Source organism: Pyrus communis, chromosome 14 (genome assembly GCF_963583255.1).
Source record: "Pyrus communis chromosome 14, drPyrComm1.1, whole genome shotgun sequence".
NCBI classification, from domain to species: domain Eukaryota; kingdom Viridiplantae; phylum Streptophyta; class Magnoliopsida; order Rosales; family Rosaceae; genus Pyrus; species Pyrus communis.
Window position 1 is genome coordinate 19896160 of NC_084816.1, and position 20103 is coordinate 19916262.

The 20103-nt window shown below is 38.8% G+C and overlaps 2 protein-coding genes and 1 long non-coding RNA gene across 6 annotated transcripts; 2 read left to right on the forward strand and 1 right to left on the reverse strand.

Annotated features, from left to right (window-relative positions):
- Window positions 1-3156, forward strand: LOC137715149 (uncharacterized). Of its 4 annotated transcripts, none has more exons than XR_011065537.1 (9): window positions 1-320; window positions 410-793; window positions 902-968; window positions 1060-1155; window positions 1249-1368; window positions 1495-1593; window positions 2007-2066; window positions 2182-2262; window positions 2358-3156. It is a non-coding gene; the product is annotated as an uncharacterized lncRNA (long non-coding RNA). The 4 variants fall into 4 exon arrangements; XR_011065538.1 differs by having other exon boundaries at window positions 2182-2257; XR_011065536.1 differs by having other exon boundaries at window positions 410-798; window positions 2182-3156.
- Window positions 3157-7480: 4324 nt separating this feature from the next.
- LOC137715150 (chlorophyll a-b binding protein 13, chloroplastic) lies at window positions 7481-8954 on the forward strand. The gene is made up of 3 exons (XM_068454383.1): window positions 7481-7731; window positions 7836-7997; window positions 8328-8954. Exons 1-3 carry the CDS (start codon window positions 7609-7611, stop codon window positions 8835-8837), a joined length of 795 nt encoding a protein of 264 aa, XP_068310484.1. The 5' UTR covers window positions 7481-7608; the 3' UTR covers window positions 8838-8954.
- Window positions 8955-9453: 499 nt separating this feature from the next.
- Window positions 9454-19851, reverse strand: LOC137715848 (myosin-2-like). Its single transcript, XM_068455198.1, has 23 exons — window positions 18852-19851; window positions 18410-18511; window positions 18166-18309; window positions 17921-18071; window positions 17766-17793; window positions 17434-17608; window positions 17211-17274; window positions 17063-17076; window positions 16889-16973; window positions 16061-16170; window positions 15798-15936; window positions 15275-15393; window positions 15005-15157; window positions 14834-14923; window positions 14650-14727; window positions 14074-14232; window positions 13190-13393; window positions 12717-12922; window positions 12488-12623; window positions 12244-12373; window positions 11810-11949; window positions 11013-11201; window positions 9454-10306 (listed from the first exon to the last, which is right to left on the reverse strand). The coding sequence occupies exons 1-23, from the start codon at window positions 19251-19253 to the stop codon at window positions 9851-9853; spliced, it is 3474 nt and encodes a 1157-aa protein (XP_068311299.1). The 5' UTR covers window positions 19254-19851; the 3' UTR covers window positions 9454-9850.
- Window positions 19852-20103: the final 252 nt, after the last annotated feature.

A 20103-nucleotide genomic window follows, 5' to 3' on the forward strand; every position in this document is an offset into this window, starting at 1 on the left:
AAACGTCCAACACCTCCTTAGCTTCATTCTCTCTCTCCTCTCCCTTTTCTCTTCACGCAACAGCGCCGACAACGGGAGTCGAAGACAAATGACGGCGATGAAAACACCAATGACCGTCAACTTGTACCTCCAAAATCCTCTTCCTGTCCTCTTTCCAACTCCTAAGTTAGTTTCATCAAATTCGAAGCCGAATTTCCTCAATTTCAGATCTAAGAAACGGTAACCGTGGATTTTTCGGCCAATTTACGACCAAGCTCGCCGGAATTGGACCTCGACCCAAGAGGTAAAGATGATCATCTCCTCGTGGGCTGTCCTCCAATGTAAGTTCATTTCCGAAATAAAAACGTTCAGCTTTTGGATCGATTCTGGATTTCAAATCTTAATTTCATTTTATGTATACATATGGAAGATTGGGGATGAGGAAGGTGAATCAAGGTTGTTTGCGACCTGGGCCGAGAAGAAAGGATGTTTTTGTAGGTCTTAGTTGCTGGAAGAGGCGAGGAAGAGCGTGCAGAAGAGTGGGAAAGTGATGTATTTGGTTCAGGCGTTTGAGAAGCTGGTTTCGATTCAGAGCTCGAAGGATTCGGATAAGTAGAATGGGGAGGAGGAAGCGGCATAAGAGATTGGGAAGAAGGCATCCAAGTGGGCATTGTCCGGATTGCAGCCTCTTCTTAAGGCGCCGGAAACACAGGTGTCGTCTTCTTCGTTTTTCCCGTCAAACTTGTTCTTGACATCGGAGAATCTCGATCTGTATCAGAGAACTTCAGTCTCTTCTTCTTGGGATGGAAGTCTGGTAAGGTTAGCAATTATACTTGATTATAGTTAGCATGAGAATTTGATGCACATCAGGTGTTTGTTGTATGTCCTGACTCGGTTTGGTTATGCTCTTTTGACTAAACAGTGTCTCAAGCAGGACTTCGAATAGGGGCGAAGGAGCTGAAGAAATGTAATTCTTGTCCTGAAGAAATGTAATTCTTGTCCTTACTGTTTTTACATTATTTGGAGATTGAAAATTATTGACTAACTCAGGTTACCTCTGTATTCTGGTTTAAATTTCAGAGCTCTGAATCTTGTAGCATAATCGGAGGAGGGAGATGGAAGAAGAAGAAGAAACAAAGAGCCACTAGCACTAAGCCATTCAAGTTAAGAACAAAGGTAAACTGTGCTGAAAATGAATGGTATCGAAAAGCACTCGAAAGTTTACATGGTTTGCGTTGCTTCTAACTTTGTTTTGTGATATCACTGCAGGAAAGGGGAAGACGAAAGGAGGAAGAGTTCACGAAAAAGCTATAAGAGATGATAATGGAGGAGGAGAGACAGCGGATACCAATTGCTCAGGGCCTCCCGTGGACAACTGACGAAGCAGAGGTATAGATACCAATTCAATGTCCCAAATCACATGAAAAGGACTATTTAAGTGATTTTATTGTTATTGCAAGACAGACAAGATCGAACCACTAACTTGTATGCATATCTTTGTATTTGTCATCTCAGTGCTGACTAAAACCTCTAGTAAAAGAAATAACAATACCAACAGACCTGAAGCTCCACAGTGACATGCGGGCAATAGAGCAAGCAAAGTTTGACCATCAGGTGATTTTGAATACTTCAGCCTTAAGAATATGCACTTTGTCTCTATACTTTCAATCACTCTCAGCTTAGTAGTGCATATAAACTTTGTTTGAAAAAATTGCTTTCAGGTAGCATTTGGGAAATAAGTTTTTCCTCGATTTTGTAGAATTAACTTTGTGACATCATCCTAACATGTAAATTACTTGTGGGGACAAATTTTGTAGAATAAACGTTTCTCTTTGCATCGTAACATGGAATGACAATCTTAACATGAAATGAACAAATGTGAGATATCTTTAAGGACAACTTCATGAAGTTGCTCTTCTTAAATATGTCACTTTGGAGATAACAGATGTATATAAGTGTTGGTATGTTGGGCACGTGACAACGAATTGCCCTTCTGAATTTGGTTTTTATGCGTGAGCACCCATCAGGTGGCAGAGAAGATGAGCATGTTTGAGCAATAAAAGATGGAAAGAGAAAGACTGCTGAAGGTAAAGAGTTATTGCACTTGATGAGCAATTCATTCTATTCGTCACCACTCATATAGGTTTCCCTGTGGTCCATTTTTCTGTGAAGCAATTCAGTAATTATATTTGGTGCTTACAGATTACAGAGAAGTTGATAGCAGATATGTTCTTAGTTGAAGTTGCAGAAGGGTTGCAGTGAATTTGTTGAGATTTTTGTATGGTAAACTATGACTGCAAACCCCTTGAAAATCTACTTTCCTAGGTATTTATATGATCATATCTCAGTGTTGTCCTCAACTCTAATCACTTTAACAGTTGGACAAACGGTTCGATGACTTTTTAGAATCGGTCGTTCAAGAGCATATGGATGATTCTCTTGTCAAGAATGAGGACCAAAAAGATATCGTGGAAGCTTTCCCTTCAGAAAGAAAACTTAGCTCATTCTCCTATTGATTGAGTTAGCATAAAGGCTATCATTTGGATTATTAACACTCCCTTTGTGCCTTTATCTTTATTTTTTTTTTGGTAAACCTAGTGTACTCTTTATCTTTAAATAACAAAATGCTTGAATGAATAAATTTTCACATACAATGATGTCTAAGTTTGACAACCTCATTGTTGACACACTCTAATACAGATGGGTCTCACATACAATGGTAATGCCTGCCTTAACTCTTACATGCGTGCAATAAAACAGGCTTATTAACTGAGGATGATTGGGTTGAAAATTTGAAATGCACTACTTGAAGGCCGTGATCAAGGAGAGTCCACTTACATCCTCCCGCTCCAATACTATTGCCAAGAACTTCCATTTCATTCTGTTCGGCAGGAAGACGGGATTACCCAGGGATTCAGTTTGTCATCGCTATTAACGAGATTGCTTTAGCAAATTTAGTGCACAAGTTCGACTGAGGATTGCCTGATGGTGCAAGAGGGTAGGACTTAGACATGACCGAAAACATTGGTGCAGCCCTACATAGAAAGTATCCTGTTAGAGTTGTGGCTATTACATATTCTGACTGAAGTGTGTCACCGTATGTATATTTCGGGAGGAGTCAGTCTTGTAATAAAACTGCTTCAAGGACAGTGTGGTCCTATACTGGCCGTTCAAAAATAGTTTCCCAAAAAAAAAGAAAAATACTGGCCCTCCCAACCATATTTCAAATATGTACTTTGAATTTACTATCTATTATGTTATTCTGTACCCTCTTTTTTCTTAATTCAATAAAATGTCTCTCGGATCGTAAGTTTCCTAGTCCAATTGGGTCAATTGGGTTACCATGCTCTTTGTGAGCCCCATATATAGTATTTTAGAGTGATTAAAAGTCGGTTTGGTAACGTTTAATAAATCAGTTTTTTCGTTTTATAGATACAAAATTAAGTGTAAAAATGTATTTGAAAGACTATTTTAAAGAATAAAACTAGAAAATGAAAACCACAGCATGCAACATTTAACTGTTGATTGGAGTATGGTGTGTAGACCTAAACATGAAGGTGGGCTTGGTCTTCGTGATTTTACTTTTTTGAACTTGACAGCTTTACTTGGTTTTGGATGGGATGCTTTACAATCTTCTTCTCTGGAGGGTTCTTTCACTCGTCAACGTTTTCCTCTTTCACCTTACAAAAACAAAAATATATATTTACGGTCTTCAGTGTGGCATGGTCTGAAGCGCGCTTTGCCTATTCTGAATAAAAATAGTCGTTGGATTATTGGTGATGGGATGCCAATTTCCTTTTGGTTCGACAAATGGTTGGACGAACCTATTATTAGCCCTTATTTACCTTCGTCATTTCACCTAAGGTTCTTCCTCGGGTTTCAGATGTTATTGAAGCACAAAGTTGGTCTTTACCAGATTATTTTATAAATTTATTTTACGTCTACCTTTGCCCTTAAATGTCTAGGATGACAAACTGATTTGGGAGCCCTCGCCTACTGGAAAGTTTTCCTTTTCTTCTAGTTATCAACTTATTCGAAGGAAACATAGTGATTGTGCTTGGGCTAAGGTTATTTGGCAACATTTTATTCTGCCACAACTATCTATTTTGGCTTGGTGGCTTTTTCATGATAAACTTCCTACCGAGGGTGCACTTCAACAACGTGGTATTTCTTTGGCATCCATTTGTTGTTAATGTCGTAATTCTGAAGCATCAAATGCTCATCTTTTCTTCAGTTGTTAGATATTTAGGCAGCTTTAGAGATGGTTAGCATGCCAATTTGGTACCTCTTTGCCATTTCCAAATTCTTTGGATGTTTTTTGGGATATCTATGTGCGTAAACACTTTTCCCAACAATTGCATAATCTCTGTATTTCTGCAAATCTTTCTACTATTGCGACTATTTGGAAAGCTCGAAATAAGTTTATTTGTGAGGGCCGACCAATCTAATTTCATCATCTCTGCATGTCTATCAATTCTACGATAGTTCATGGTGGAAAGTTTATTTCCCGGTTTCTCTCAGGGTTTTGGCACTCGAATCATCTCTTCGCTGGGGATCTAACCTATCTTTCGCAAGGCGCCTACCATTCTTCCTGTCCTTTGGTCTCCTGCTTGGTTTCCTTGGATCAAACTTAATACAAATGGTTTATCTAAAGGAAATCCCGATCCTACTGCTTGTGGAGGAGTTTTCAGGAATTGCCATGGTCATTTTCTTGGTGGTTTAGGCCAATGGATTGGCCATTGCAACTTTTTTTTTTTTTTTTTTTTTTTTTTTTTTGCAGAATTGTCTGCAATTATTATTGGTGTAGAGTTTGCATATCAGCTGGGTTGTCATTGTCTTAGGTTGGAAAGTGGCAGTTCTAGTGTTATTTCTACTCTTCAATCGTCTGATTTTGATCCTCCTTGGCCTCTCCGTACGCAATGGTCTATTTGTTTAGATCGCATTTGGAAAATGACTTTCTACACATTTCACATATATCGGGGAGGAAATTTTGTTGCGGACAATTTTGCTAACATGGGCTTGTCTTCTCCAACTTTAAGTTGGCATGTTTCTCTTCCGCCAGCGGCTCGTGCTGCATTGTTGCTCAACTTGTTTTGCAGGTTTACACCTTTTAGGTTTAGTTTTAGAGGGGTTAGGTTCCATGTCCCCCCCCCCTTCTTTTTCGTGTACTATTTTTATTATCTCCGTTTTATGAGGGGTACGGTTTATGTCCTCCCTAACTAAGTGCAACTTCTTTTTTCGTTATCAATAAAAATTTCCTCGTACGTCAAGGTTTTTCAAAAAATAAAATAAAAATAAACACAATGCGCATAGAAACACATGATACTTACAAAATAAAGTTAGAGTTTTAGGAAGAAAAATCATGTACGACACCACCACCTCATCATGGTGATCACAATTGATGACCATCATGGCGATCTACAGTGTTCTAAAATCGGCCTAGGCGACGTTTAGTGCTAGGCACTAGGCAGTGACCAGCCGCCAGGATTAACCCATAGTCGGGAGGAAAATCATAAAAGAAGTTAGGCAGGTGCCGGGACAGCCTGGGTGGCACTTGGGTAGCCTAGGCGGGCGATTGGGTGGCCTAGAAGGTCTATAGGCGTTGCAAGCTTTTTTTTTTTTTTTTTTTTTTTTTTTTTTTTTTTTTTTTTTTTTTTTTTCTCTTTTCGAACTTGAGAAATGAGGAATGCAAAGCACCTATGTTTGTGGTTCCAAGTTCTAGCAAAGAAGAAGAGAGAAAATAAGTTTCTCTCTCTTCTATTCCCACCCCACGTCGAGAGATTTTTCATTGTGCTCAGGACATAGGCTTATATGACATGTGCATTATACTAGTGGAGGAACACTTGAAAAATAAACTTCACTCCACTTATATAATAACATTATGCGTACCAGACATTGAAAAATCTCTCCCCCTACGTGACAATTTAAATTTTTTTAGATTATTGCCCAATCAAATTCGGACGGCTAGCATCCTAATTAACATAGGTTGAACGTGTATAAGTATTGGTGTGGCGCCCCACCTTCCTTCTATGAGTTCTAGTGTCCCAGCCAAATGCTTTCTACACAACATGTTTGACATCTTTATTTTTCTTTTAAGTTCACTATAAACTCCTATTATTTTTGAAAAACATTTCATAAATTATTACGAACTTGAAATCATGTGAACTTTAATCTCATGCCATCAAATTCATCATATATAATAATTTACTTAAATCCGTTTAAGTCCCAACCGACTGCCATACTAACACCAAGTGTTTTTTAGAACCTCAGCGACCACCACATCACTCCACCACCCCGGACCATTAACACCTCCTTCTCTGGCAGCACCTCCACCATCTCTGACACCGTCAACTCCACTACCTCTCAATCACCATTTACACGACCACCCATCCACCCACCCTCGTTGTTGCTGCCCTTGCCGCCAGTCCTTGCTACCATCATCATCGTCGACATCATCACTCCCACAACCGTTGCTCCCTCCTTCCAACTATTGTCACCACGCGTACCATCACCACCATTGCAACCACAATCCCATGACCTCCCTTATCAAGCCCTTAATCTCATGGGGTCATCTTGCAAATCATGGCTCGCTCATAGGCCATGATCATTACCGTCTACTAAGAGTCCCTTGACTTGAGGGCTCTTAATGGTGCCCTTCATTGCGTCTCCACAAGTCCAATAGTTAATGCGTAATGCTATACTGGTTTCACTCAAACCCAGCAATTAGGGCACGCCACATGTACCTCAGCATGTTACCATCACGCCCAACCCTTTTGTGTATAAAAGGACTCGGCCTCCTCTAACCATGAGGGGTAAATGTTCATCCACCAAAAAACCTAAGCTTGAGTTCCCTTCATTTTGTTAAGTTTAATTTAGACATCCAAAAGTCTTTGCCTTAGACCACACTCTAACATGTCTATTTTGGTTGCAGAGTTAACAAAATGATTATACTCTTGTGTAGAATTCAATTTCCACATTAAGGAAAATTAATTATTATCAGAATACTGAACATCAAATTTTGGTTATCAAACATAGGAATGAAAGAAAATAATATATCTCAGGAGAAACGGATATATAGTTACTATGGTATTTTGGTTCAATAATACAATGTTATGTGTAATTTTTTCTTCATATTGACATTGATCACTATTATATTATTGGACCGAGACGTCACATAAAAATGAACTCATCTCATATAAATTGCTCTCCATCAATTTGAGACATCAATTCACAACCACCGTTCATTGACGCATCAGCAATGTGCCGTAGGGCCCATAAAAGCACAAAACTCAACTGTGCCACACAGTGCGAATTTTCACAACAAAATACAAGACTTGTGAGTTTGCGATGCGAATCATGTGATATGCCCCAGCTAGATAAAATGTGGATAGAAAGATATGAGTTGGAGATGCTTAAAAATCCTTTGAAGCCTTCTCATTGGTTGATTCAAACCCACATGATCCCCACCAATACTTCCCACTCCTGCATTCTGAACCACCCATCTGTGCATAATATTGCATGCACAGCTACCCTTTCTACACACTTCGAAGCTTCAACACAATTCCACAGATTACTTCATCACAAAACAAATCAAGTCAACTGAATTAAGTTGCGAAAGCTTGAAAAGTCATGGCAGCAGCTGCTAGCTCTAGCACTCTTCTAAGAACAACCCCATTTCTTGGCCAAAGCCGAGGACCAAGCTTCAACACTCTTAGAGATGTTGTGCCAATGGGCACTGGCAAATACACCATGGTATGTATATGTTTATACATTATCTGAGCAATAGTCTACACTGAATTAGTCTAAACTGCGGAATGCATGTCTAATATTAGGGGTTTTTTTTGTGACATATATAGGGCAATGATTTGTGGTATGGGCCGGACAGAGTGAAGTATTTGGGACCCTTTTCTGCTCAGACTCCTTCGTACCTGAACGGAGAATTCCCCGGTGATTACGGATGGGACACCGCAGGGTTGTCAGCTGATCCCGAGGCCTTTGCTAAGAACAGGGCTCTTGAGGTACTTCAACACCTCAAGTACTGTTAGTTTCTCACCGCCATTAGTGTGTGGTTTGCTTGCCCACTACCCAAATATCATGTAGTTACAAACGATTAAGAATGAATGAAGCAAGAAATTAAGCACATTCAATAAAAATGTATGCTATTGCCTTCTTTCAAAATCAAAATGGGTGGAGACTGATATTTCAGTCCTAATTCACAATCAGACACCATAACCTTCTCAATATGCTACAAGATGTCGTCGTTGATATGCATAATTTGCATTCATTTGGAAGGAGAAGTAACTAAATTTTGCTAGTGACAGTACTTTACTAATGTTGTGCAACTTTAGGTGATCCATGGCCGGTGGGCTATGCTTGGAGCACTAGGCTGCATCACCCCAGAAGTTCTCGAGAAATGGGTGAGAGTGGACTTCAAAGAGCCAGTGTGGTTCAAAGCCGGAGCTCAAATCTTCTCCGAAGGCGGCCTCGACTATTTGGGTAACCCCAACTTAGTCCATGCTCAGAGCATCCTAGCGGTGCTTGGGTTCCAAGTCATCCTCATGGGTCTCGTTGAAGGATTCCGCATCAATGGTCTTGATGGTGTCGGAGAGGGCAACAACCTCTACCCGGGTGGGCAATACTTCGACCCTCTCGGCCTTGCCGATGACCCCGTCACCTTCGCCGAGCTCAAGGTGAAGGAAATCAAGAATGGGAGGCTAGCCATGTTCTCCATGTTTGGGTTCTTTGTCCAAGCCATTGTGACCGGGAAGGGTCCCCTAGAGAACCTCTTGGACCACCTTGACAACCCTGTAGCCAACAATGCATGGGTCTATGCCACCAAGTTTGTGCCCGGATCATAAAGTAATCTGCAGTTCCTCTAATTAGTAATTGTTAATCTTGTTTGAGAGAATGTAATTGAATGGGAAATTGTATGTCGATGTTAATACTCGTCATTTTAATTGATCAAATTTTTCAAATTTCACTTTGTGTATCAATTCTATAACAGTAAATTCAATCTTCTTAGTTCCTTCATTTCAGGATTATTTTGTATCTTTTTTCAATTCAAACGATATTCTAATATAATCTAAACAACGAGAGGGAGATATCAAACTTGAGTGCTAGGAGAGAGCAGACTGCTCAAGCCAACTTAACTACGCCCCAAGTCAAAAGATGAATTACTCATCCAAACACATTCTTATCCCTTCCAATTCCCACAAAAGGGTAGGATACCGAATAGTTTCTTTCACATGTAATCGCTTCTAATCCCCTCAAAATACATAATCATTCACCTCTACCTTCAATATATATACTTTAATTTTACCAGGTAACAAATTCAGACCAATTGTAGGCACCAAACTCCCTTATCCAAACACATTGTTACAGAGTTGAAAATAAAACAACAATAACTGTACAAATATACATGTAATCTGCTTTTAGAAAGACAAAAAGCACATTGGAAAATCAGGTACTAATCTCTTGAAAAACAGACAATATGAACATATCACATCTTCAACAACAAGATCTACACAGTAGCAGATTACATCAATGCCAACAGATTATACACAAACTGCCTAAACTAATCAACGAAGAAATAGCGGTTGAAACCACTTACGAAAGTCCCTAATTTTCTATTCACACGGTCATCAACATTCCCACCGTCACAAAAATTTGGTAGATACACAAGTTTCTCTCCATAATACTACCCCACACCAAGATTCACCGATATGTGATGCCATATGTATAAACAGAGGAGTAGCTACTGAAGAAGGAGAGGTAGCTTGCTGAGAAAGTTACTTCCATTCTTCGGTCATCCTCTTAGGTATCTCCTTCTTCGTCCATCATGAGACGGTGATTGATCATCTAAAACAAGATACTACAATGCTCTTGAACCTATCTTTCCCCACCATTTTCTCCGCCGTTTTTCCTCTTCTGAGTGCCAAATTTTGTGAAGCTTTGTCTTTGTCTCCCGTAATCTTGCCTTGTACTCTTTCTTCCAGGACTCAAACCGGTGTTTAAGTTTTCGTAAATCTTCCTCAGGATTCATATTGGCAGCTGACTGCCCAGGTTTTACCTCAACCAGAGCTTTCGCATCATCATCGAATATCTGTCTCCGCTGCTCAAATTCCTTCAACAGATTGCTGACTGCATTCGAGCTGCCATTAGCCTCACGCCCTGCTCCATTGAGGGGTGTGCTTGCACCAGGAGTTCGAGATCCCATAGATGTGGCTTCTTCAGAATCATAGCGGGCCGATGAAACAGAACCTAGTGTTACAGGTTGACCAGCAGTATTGGCAGATCCAAGACTCTTTCTGGCTGCGGCAAGACTTGTCTGCATAATAGTAATGAGTATTAAAGCTGATACAAAGTTCAAGCTCAGTAGAAGAGCTGGCCACATACTTGATAACGAAATCCACCACATTTTTTCAAAAAGTGGAACTAACAGCAGATTCACGTAATGGTCATTGTACTTTTTTTCATTCATAATAAGGAACCATCCATTTCTTACAAAGGAGACAAAATATAAATATAAGGTGAGGATGCATGTGCATGCACATTGGTTGTGGTGAAATAAATGATGATCCCAAAAGCTTAGGACTAAGGCGGCGGTTCAACAATGAAAAGGGTGGGTGTTCAACAACTTCATCAAGTTCAACTTAATAACGTACGTTAAAAGTTTACTTCTAAGTCAACATAAATCTTGGCTTTGGATAATCATCTCTAAGTCACCAGAACTACAAACTCACTGGTCAATTTGGGTTTTCAAGGCATGCAGCAACAATACAATTTTAATCGGATCAATATAACCATCTCGGGTGCAACCTTTTAACACAGTTTTATAGAATAAACGAAAAATGCATTATTTTAGAATCCATTACTGTTTCAGATTTGAATAACAAAGTTTCAGATTAACTATGAGCATAATTTTCCCCATTTCTTCGACTCATTTCAGGATTCGATTTTGGTTCGAAAAAAATCATAAAATTATGTGTGCATATTTTTTTTAAAACTAAGATCAAGCATACAAGAAAACTCACCTGTAAAGACACCATCTGCTTCTGCCACACGTCCTGCATCGATTTCATCTTTGATTCATATTCTGACCATCTTGTTTCAAATTGTTGCAGTTGCTCCTGTAATTCAGCATTTTCCTCCTCTTTCCGCACCAGAGTTGCTTCAGCCTGAAGCACCCGCCTTTGAAGCTCTGCCAAATCTGATGGCAAATCCTGTTCAGGAAACATATTCCACTTTCAGTTATTCAGATCTGAAAACCTCAGACATATAAGAGAGTGGAAAAAAGTTGGCCTTTCTATTACAAAAACCTCCAAAAGGAAAAATTTACCAGAATGCACAAGTATATCTTGCAATTTTCAGTTTTAAGTGTAAAAGCATCTGTTTCAAAGAGCAGAATTTTCACAATGTAAATTTTCGAGCCTTGGAGAATTTCGTGAATACAGTGGGCGTGTATACAGTTGGGGACCTTAAAATTTCATAGCCATGGGAAATAAAAAAAAAAATTAACCACACCGGAAAAAACTTCTATTCAAAATTGAAACTCAAGATTAATGTTAATGCAGTGCTTTTGAAAACTCAATCTTAAACCTATCGGGTGTGTTTTTGGTTCTATTAAATAAAGTTAGATTGTTTCATGTGGTTAGGTAAAAGTAAAACTGTATCTATTGGATAAATTTTTGGGAAAACTAATGAAAAGGAAGCAAGTATCGGGTAATGACTAGTCATATTTCTGTCTGGTTTCAGGCATTTAAGATCTTCATAAGGGGAAGAGGCAAGGGAAACAGGTCTAGCAAGTAAATAATTACTTTATCGGAAGTACCTTCACCTCTGACATCTTCCTGCCAGCCTTCCTTTTAGCTTTCCCATTGTCAAGATGCGACTTCTTCAAATTTTGCCGCTCATCAACAGTTTCACGAGCACCTGCTTTCCTTCCAGTATTTTCACCAAGACCGTCTGCATCTTAAAAGTAATTTCCATTAATACTAAAAAGTAGTCAAAAGATATTGTTCCTCAATATACATGCATAGGACAACAAATGAAGTTTCAACCACAAATTCAAGCATGTTCGCTTAGCAACATAAAGAACAGTACGGACTGACAAACTACAACGTCCTGAAGGGATTCCAAAATTTGTATTGAACCAAGATTTTTGTTTTTCAGAAGAAATATCAAATTGTACTAAAAATGCTGCAATATATGATAAAACCAGCTCAATCTCGACCAAATGAAACTTTAGAAGTTAGTAGGCATTACTTGATTGTATCTTTGCAACTCCTCCCTTAAGTTGATCAAAGTGGCAACGAGCCCAGTGACCACGGAAGTATTTTTGGACACCAATTATTCCTCTCAGAACTTTCTTTCTCTTATCCTCCAATGATGCAATCTATGAACAACCAGACTCAGCAACATTAGAAAAGCCACCAGAGGATAAACTTTAAAATAAAATAAAAACAGAAACAGACGAAGAGAAAAATTCAAAACTATTAAAGGAGCTCACCTGTCCTGTTCTAAGAAACACTTTCGTATAGCCAATTTGGTACATTTCAGGGAGGACACTGAATCTTTTTAGAATGGCAATAGATAGACTTAATGGATCCTGAGGTAAATCGTCCTCCAAAAGTAGAAAACCATACCTAACCCAAAAGACACATGAGAAAAGATATCTTGGCAGTTGTGACAGCCAGTAGAAACTAAAAACCTTAAACTACGGTTCAATGTGTACCAACCTTCCTGCAAATTCTTGATGTGTCATTCTAGTAGGATATCCAGATCGTGATATCCTAACAACCTCCAAAACTCCACAACACCTGAGCTGTTGTAAAACAAGGTTTACTTCGTACATGCCGGGAAGCTGCTTACTGTTTGGCTTTATGCAGCTAATGAAGTGAGGTTTGCTGCTCTCCAACTGGTGCATTAGTTTAAACAATTGACCCTACAGGAATTTATCATATACAATTAAACTTTAAACGGCGAACAGCAACATCAGCTATGTCCCAGCACACTGTCAAATAATTTAGTGAGAAGGAGCTTTCTGACCAAACAAGATCATCCACCCCCATGTCACCAAAAAGAAAACTATCATCCAAACTCTTCTAACAGAGACGTATCTTACTCGGATGAAATTCATAATTTTGGCATCTCATCTAAGGATACAAAAGTTACTCCTATATCCAGCTAAAACTTGAGCAAGCATGTGTACCTTGAACTCAATACAAGCGCTTGATTTTGAAGGGTCCAATGCATCTATCTGGCATGAATCATTTTCTGGTTTCTGGAACTGCTTAAGCTCTTTGGAAGTAAACAACTGCAGAAGTCGGCAACTGCACGATGACAGGAGTCGGACGAAAATAGAGGGCAACTTATCTCTGTTTTTTTCCAAGAATCCACTTGTGTCATATAGGACCTAATAAGATTCCATACATTAGTAAAATCAGTACACTATGAGAACCATCAGCAATTTTATAGAAGAAATAAAGGTCATCAACCTTGCATCAATTTGTACAGGCTTACATCATGTATTGCCTAGTACGAAAACAAAAGTTGGACTATCCTAAAACTATAGTTAAGAGATTCCAGAAGCAACCAATACATTGGCTCCTAAGCCAGTCCTTCCATATGGTCAAGGCTTAAGTTAAATAAACCCAAGGAACCAGTCATAAGGAAAACAAAAAACGTGCTAATCATGTGGTTGCAAACTTGCAATTAACAATGGCAGTTTCCTAGCATCTCTGTAGGAGTGAGTCCAAGAAACCTTGATGTGATGCCAAAGGCCAGAGTGATTCCAGAAATCTTCCAATAAGAAGAAGACAGAAATGATGCCTACCAAATGCCCATAAATTCTTCCAAAAATCCCCACTCTTGTACACTTCTACTACTAAATCTAGCACAATCATACTTTTTCACCCCTGGTATTGTTACCTTTCCATGATTCACTTAGCTACTTTTTACGCATTACTTTCAAGGCATGCAGAAATAATGGAAAAAAAAGAGTCAAATAATTGTAGTTGGCTCGTACATATATAGTAGTGCAAGTGAAGTCAGCATACGACTAAAATTTGTGAACATGCTCAAACAAAAACTAACCTCTCCAGCATGATGACTAATACTGAAACTGCTGGCTTTTTCTGCTTTGAAGCAAGAATTAGCATTCAAGTGTTGCTTAAATTTATTGGCAAGCGCCAAATCATTTGCCTTGGGGAAGTTCAATTCCTCATCCAACAAGGATAGCAGTCCAAAAGGCTTCTGCACCACAACACAGTAAAAAGTGGATTAACTATAGAGGCAAATACTATGGTCACTTACTTTAGAAAAATACCCTTCTTACTTTGCAATGGGAAAGGGCGCCAAATGAATTTTGCAATTAAGAATAGAAAATTACAAGTGGATAGTTGAGGGGTTTTCCTCCAGTTGAGCTATTTAAGTGTTTCTTTAAAAAAAAAATACAAAGAGAACAGAAGACTAATACCACCAAACTCTATTAAGATATCATAAGCAGTCAATCAAGGTAAAGCAAACACGTAAAGGCCCAAACCCTAATTATCACAAATTATACAAGTTGATTTGAATGTCATATATACTATACAGTGGAGATGAATCTAATGAACTTCTGATGAAAACTTAGCAGGTCCATGATATAGAAGGCTTAAATCAATGACATACCTTCTCAAACAGATTCAAGCATTCTCGGTTGTCTTGAAAATCAACTTTAGTCCAATCAACCCCGTCCAATTCACATTCCTGAAGTAAAAGGAATAAGCAGTCACATTACACTTCACATGTTTAGTCATAACATGTAGTTTGATACCAAGCAACCTTAATGCTACACTGCACTTGAGATGCTCACCTCCTGCTCAAGCTTAAATAAATGTCGGTTGAAATGTTGTTGCAGCCTTTCATTTGCATAATTAATGCAAATCTGTTCAAAGCTGTTCTTCTGAAAAATAGCCCTTAAGATCATTACTAAATACACAAATCTTATTGCTAACATCACCAAAAGTGAAGTATATATTATTACCTGGAATGACTCAAACCCGTGAATATCAAGTATACTGATGGATCTCCCAGTACGGCATTTTCCCACTGCAAGTGACTTGTTAATTTGTTCTACAAGCCAGTCAAACAAGCTGACATATATATATTTTGCCAGTGCATCCCTTGCATCGATTGCCTGAATATGAGAGGAAGAAAGAATAAGCTTCATCTTTAGACTTTCATTAAAAAAGTGCGTTTAAAAGCTGTCAGGACTCAAGGATGAACAGATAGATTGTTACAGAAATTAACAAACCTGTCGCAGTGTCAATCTTTTGACAATACTATCCTTGCTACCATGGATTTCGGGGGTAGATAAAGACAGCATCAGCTCCTGGGAACTACAACCCATCAGCATGGCAGCAATGATTACAGCTGCCCAGAGGAAGAATCAAGAGAAGTTAATCATATGCTCAAGTGTAAGTCTAAAAGTAATATACATTTGACTTAACAGAACAAATGCATTCTGAGACGGCAGATGGTTGTCATGGAATGAAATCAGACATTGAGGAAAACCTTTGACAACAATGGGATAAACAAAATTTTAAAGGTCTTTTTGGACATATATGTGCGCAACATTCTAACACTGCTCAACAATATGACTCTGCAGTTGTAGACCTAAAAATGTCATTCCACTGATCTAGATTATGACCAAACAGAAAACTATAGTAGTTAGAACTATCACCAAAAATTCAATCCAGGAATGCAACTGCTTACAACCAGCATTGTATGTAAAATATCCCACGGAAAGATCACCAAGTGAATGATCTATATCTTACCTTCATCAGCTAACACTTCCACATGATTCTCATTGTCAATTGATTGAAATGATATGTTTCCCAGCCATAACACTGCAGCCAGCAATGAGAACACGTGTTCTTGATCTTCCTTACAAACTTGAACAACATCTAGCGCTTCCTGAGGAGATGCAAAAACAATAAAACAAAGGAGAAAGTGACACTTTGGTTATAGAAGGAAGAACCGGAAAAGAAAGTTTATTAACTGCATAAATGGTGGTATAAACAGCTATTTCTTTACTTACCATGAGCATATGAAACTTCCGCGCATCATCTACACCATCAATTTCCAAGCAATCACCCTGATTAAGATACCTGTACTCACTAGCCCTTTTAAGGTTTAGGTTTAGCCTCTCTGCAACCAAAAACATAGAATGATTCCCTGATACTTGTACAGAAGAACCCTTGAAGGTTCTCGTTTTGTAAAATAACAGAACCCAAAAATTAAAAGGCAAATGGTTATCATAGAACTTGTATATGAACCCATTTAATAGGTTTCCTGCCATCTTTTGAAACGCAAGCATGGGTCATTACCGATAACTGGTCATTGCTAATTACCATAGCAACCAGGATGTAAAAAGCAATCAGGAAGACTCAAAAGACATGAATCACTCATCCTAGGTAACAAACTGAGATGTCGCAAAAATAAGGTCTGTTACTTTATGTCTAGCTAATTTGTCTAATCACATATAACTTCTGTAGGTTAACTTCCTCTAATATTTTTTGTGGTGCTAGTGGGTCCAAACATTAGGTTACATGCCAGCTTTAGTAGATTTTTTCTTTTCTTGCTTAGAAGAGGAATTCAACCTAAGATCTACTCTTCACCTGACCTCAACCCATGCCATCTATGATAAGGCCCATGGGTTATACAGCAGGATTTCAGAAAAGTAGAGATTCCCAGGCTTGTGATGTGACAATTTCCTAATCACTATAATTTAGAAATCTATGCATCCCATAAAGAAAACAAAAATTGAGAAAAGAGATTCATGGGTTTGAAGTTGCCATTTTGCCACATGCACCTATATGGTGCAACAAACAACTAGAACTGATGATTATAAAAAGATTTTCCCTACCTTTTAGCGTTGATGGAGCACCAGCACAGAGTTGATAAAAGACATGGTACGACCTCTCACCATTTTCTAGTTGTGTCACTCTAGACTGCTCAAAGGAGATACTATAGTGTCAGATAAGGCACATTGAGACAACTAAAACTAACCTGATTATGCTCATATAGGGCAACTAATTACCTTGTCCAAAAAAACTGTACACGATCATGATAGCCGCATTGGTGTTGACATGTAAACGAGGTAGTAAAATCAAGTTAGTTACTGTGATTGAATGCTAGTCAGGTAATAGCATACCAGAAAAAGAATATATTAAATTTAAACAACTTACATGTTTGGATGGAAGCACCACATATTCTTCCTGCTGTGCTAAAATGAATGTCAAACAATTTCCCCTGAAGCAAAGTAGAAATCATGTTTAAAGTGCATATCCCTTGGACCACATTTATGAAATGAAAAATTGAGGATGGCTTTCATTGACAAAATAAAGGACGAATTCCAAGAAATAATTTTGGATAAAACTTTGAAAAGAAGAAAGAAATAAAGTAACATACGAATCGACTAGCATTGTGATTTCTGCATGTTTTTGCATTTCCAAACGCTTCTAGTATACAATTGGTCTGAAGGATTGCATTTGCATGCTCTGTGCCACAACTGCCACTACCAAGATCAGCCAAGTATTGCATTGCAACTTTTGCGGTCTCGGTTTTCCCAGCTCCACTTTCCCCACTGTAAAAAAAAAATTATTGACTATTATTTGCAAACTACATTCTGATTTAAAGATGAACTTTATGATCTAGTATAGAACAACACTGCACACAAGTACTAAGCATTATTCACAAAGAAGATCCTAACATACGGGAAACCAATTTGATGAGGTTCTAACCTTATGATTATGGACTGATTTACATCACCTGCAAAATAAAAGTTCCACGCAAAAAATGGGTAAAAATGAGTTACAGAACAAGTTAAACAATGCCACCATAAAAAGAAAACATTCAGCCCAAAGGAAAATATAGAAATAAAATAGGTGTCATGCACCTGCCATCATCTCATCATAAGCAGCGTCTGCCACAGCATAAACATGAGGTTTGTCCGTTAGTTTCTGCCTATAAGTTGTGACAAAATCTTCTCCATAAATTTGAACATCTTTGAAAGGATTGATTGCAATCAAAACTGGCCCGGCTTTGCTCTACAGAAGAAAATCACAAGACATGTAATAGGAGAGGAAAAGAAGACATTAATCTGAATCAAAAGCATCAGCACCAGGAACATGTGATACTTACATAAATCATATCCTGGGAATATCTACATTGAAGATTGTAAAGTACAGAAGGCTCATTCAAATAACTAAGCTGGATAAGATCATCCACACCTGCGAGAACATCTGGGTTTGCAGGTAAAAGATCAACTCTGCAAACTTTGATTACCTACAGTAACAGCACAAGGACATATAAACAGCCCATCAACATAAGTGCCTTCGGTTGTTAAAATGGGATTTGGGATGAGGCCAACAATTGATGAACTTACATTTCCACTAGAGACCGAAACAAGTGCGGCGTCCCCTGAAGTTGACTGTATCGTTCCTAACTCCCACAGTCCACTAGGTAGCCGACACCAAACATGAAGTTTCTGAAACCAAATACTATCAACATCAACTCATGTTTTACAAATAAACTCCTAAGCTCAAGGAACAAAGATACAAAATTTACAAGATGATATCGTACAAAAATCATTGTTTTCTTATGGATCTAAGACAATTTAACAGAATAGGTGCTCATCATAACCAAAATCCAAATTCCACCAAATCATCGCAATCGTATAAATGCATATCTTATGAACTAATGTTCTTGGATCACCATACTCCAAATAACATTGAAAGTTCAGTTAAGACAACAAAGCAACGCGGAACTGTAAAAAAAAACAAAAACAAAAACAGATCAGTGAACGAACTGACACCCTCTTAAATTACCTTCTTGATGAAATAACCAATGTTGTCATCGCAATCCGACATTACAATCTTCTCCTTCGGTTTCATTCGACAGTCCTCCGGTGACCTGCCGTATGGCGACTCAACATTTTGATCATTCTCCGTCTTCTTCACGCCAAAATTACCTGTCTTGAACCCCAAGTCCCCGTCTTTTCTCTTGTTCATACTATGCAAACACTCCAGTGAGCGCTCTGCGTCTTCGACCCTGAAGCTGTTGGGCAAAGAGCGGCGGGCTGATGGCAGCCGAGCCCTGGAAGGCGGCCGAGCTGGCAACGCCGGCGGCAACTCCTTCGGCTTTTCGCCCTCATCTCTCCGCCGAAGCGAATCCAGCATTTCCTCCAATGAGCTCCTCGCTATCATCGACGGTGACGCTGAAACCATCATTTTCACAACCACAAGCTACAAATTCAGTCTACGCAGACCTCCCCAACCCCCAAATTCACACCTCAAATTGTCAATTCAGACCCTCGGACTTGGACTCCGACCCATTTCAAACCCAGCATTGTAGAGAGAAAAAAAGCAAGAACCCACAAAACCCTAATATCCAAGTGTCCAGAATCAGCGACCCAATTCTTCAAATTCTCTCATCAGACTGAAACCCAAAAACCCGAAAACGAAAGCTTGAATTGGGGATTGGACGGACGGCGAGTTGAGGAAATGGAAATGGAAATGTGCAATCTTTTTCTTGTTAGGAACTCCCAAAACTGGGCTGGCTAAATCGAGGGGTTTACGTTTTGGGGATTTTGATTAATACTGAAAGCGTAAGTTACGAGGTTTAGAGAGAGAGAGAGAGAGGGGGGGGGCGAGGGAGGGAGGAGGAGGACTAGAAGGAAAGGGGAGGTTGAGTTTGTTGAGGGACCAAACCTCTTTTCTAGAGAGAGAGAGAGAGAGAGAGAGGGTGGAGGAGGAAGACGAAGAAGAAGAATGGAAGAAAGAACAAGGAAAAGGAAAAGCTGTTGGTTTATGAAAACAGATCAAGCTCTGTTTCTGTCGTGCTTGTTTTTCTTCCTCTCTCTGTTTTTGAAAATAAAAGAATAAATTGGAAATTGGAAACCAACTTTGGGGCTGGAGCGTAAGAAGAAGATTAATATATAAAATAATAAATAAATAAATGAAAATAATACAAAAAACAAGTAAAATTAAAGAGTAATACATGTTTGTTTGTTTTGCTTTAAAGCATTGTTTTGTTTGTTATTTTTCTTTGGTTTGAATTTTAAATTTTATTCTGTCTTCC

What these genes read in the sequence shown, in the direction of transcription:
- LOC137715848 (XM_068455198.1), bottom strand. Translation starts at nt 19,253, where the DNA reads ATGATGGTTTCAGCGTCACCGTCGATGATAGCGAGGAGCTCATTGGAG. An exon ending in TATTTAAGCTTGAGCAGGAG is followed by an intron (nt 14,728 to 14,833) that starts GTGAGCATCTCA and finishes CTTTTACTTCAG; the next exon opens with GAATGTGAATTGGACGGGGT. An exon ending in GCGCTTGTATTGAGTTCAAG is followed by an intron (nt 12,923 to 13,189) that starts GTACACATGCTT and finishes AAATTCCTGTAG; the next exon opens with GGTCAATTGTTTAAACTAAT.
- LOC137715150 (XM_068454383.1), top strand. Translation starts at nt 7,609, where the DNA reads ATGGCAGCAGCTGCTAGCTCTAGCACTCTTCTAAGAACAACCCCATTT. An exon ending in GCACTGGCAAATACACCATG is followed by an intron (nt 7,732 to 7,835) that starts GTATGTATATGT and finishes TGACATATATAG; the next exon opens with GGCAATGATTTGTGGTATGG. An exon ending in CTAAGAACAGGGCTCTTGAG is followed by an intron (nt 7,998 to 8,327) that starts GTACTTCAACAC and finishes GTGCAACTTTAG; the next exon opens with GTGATCCATGGCCGGTGGGC.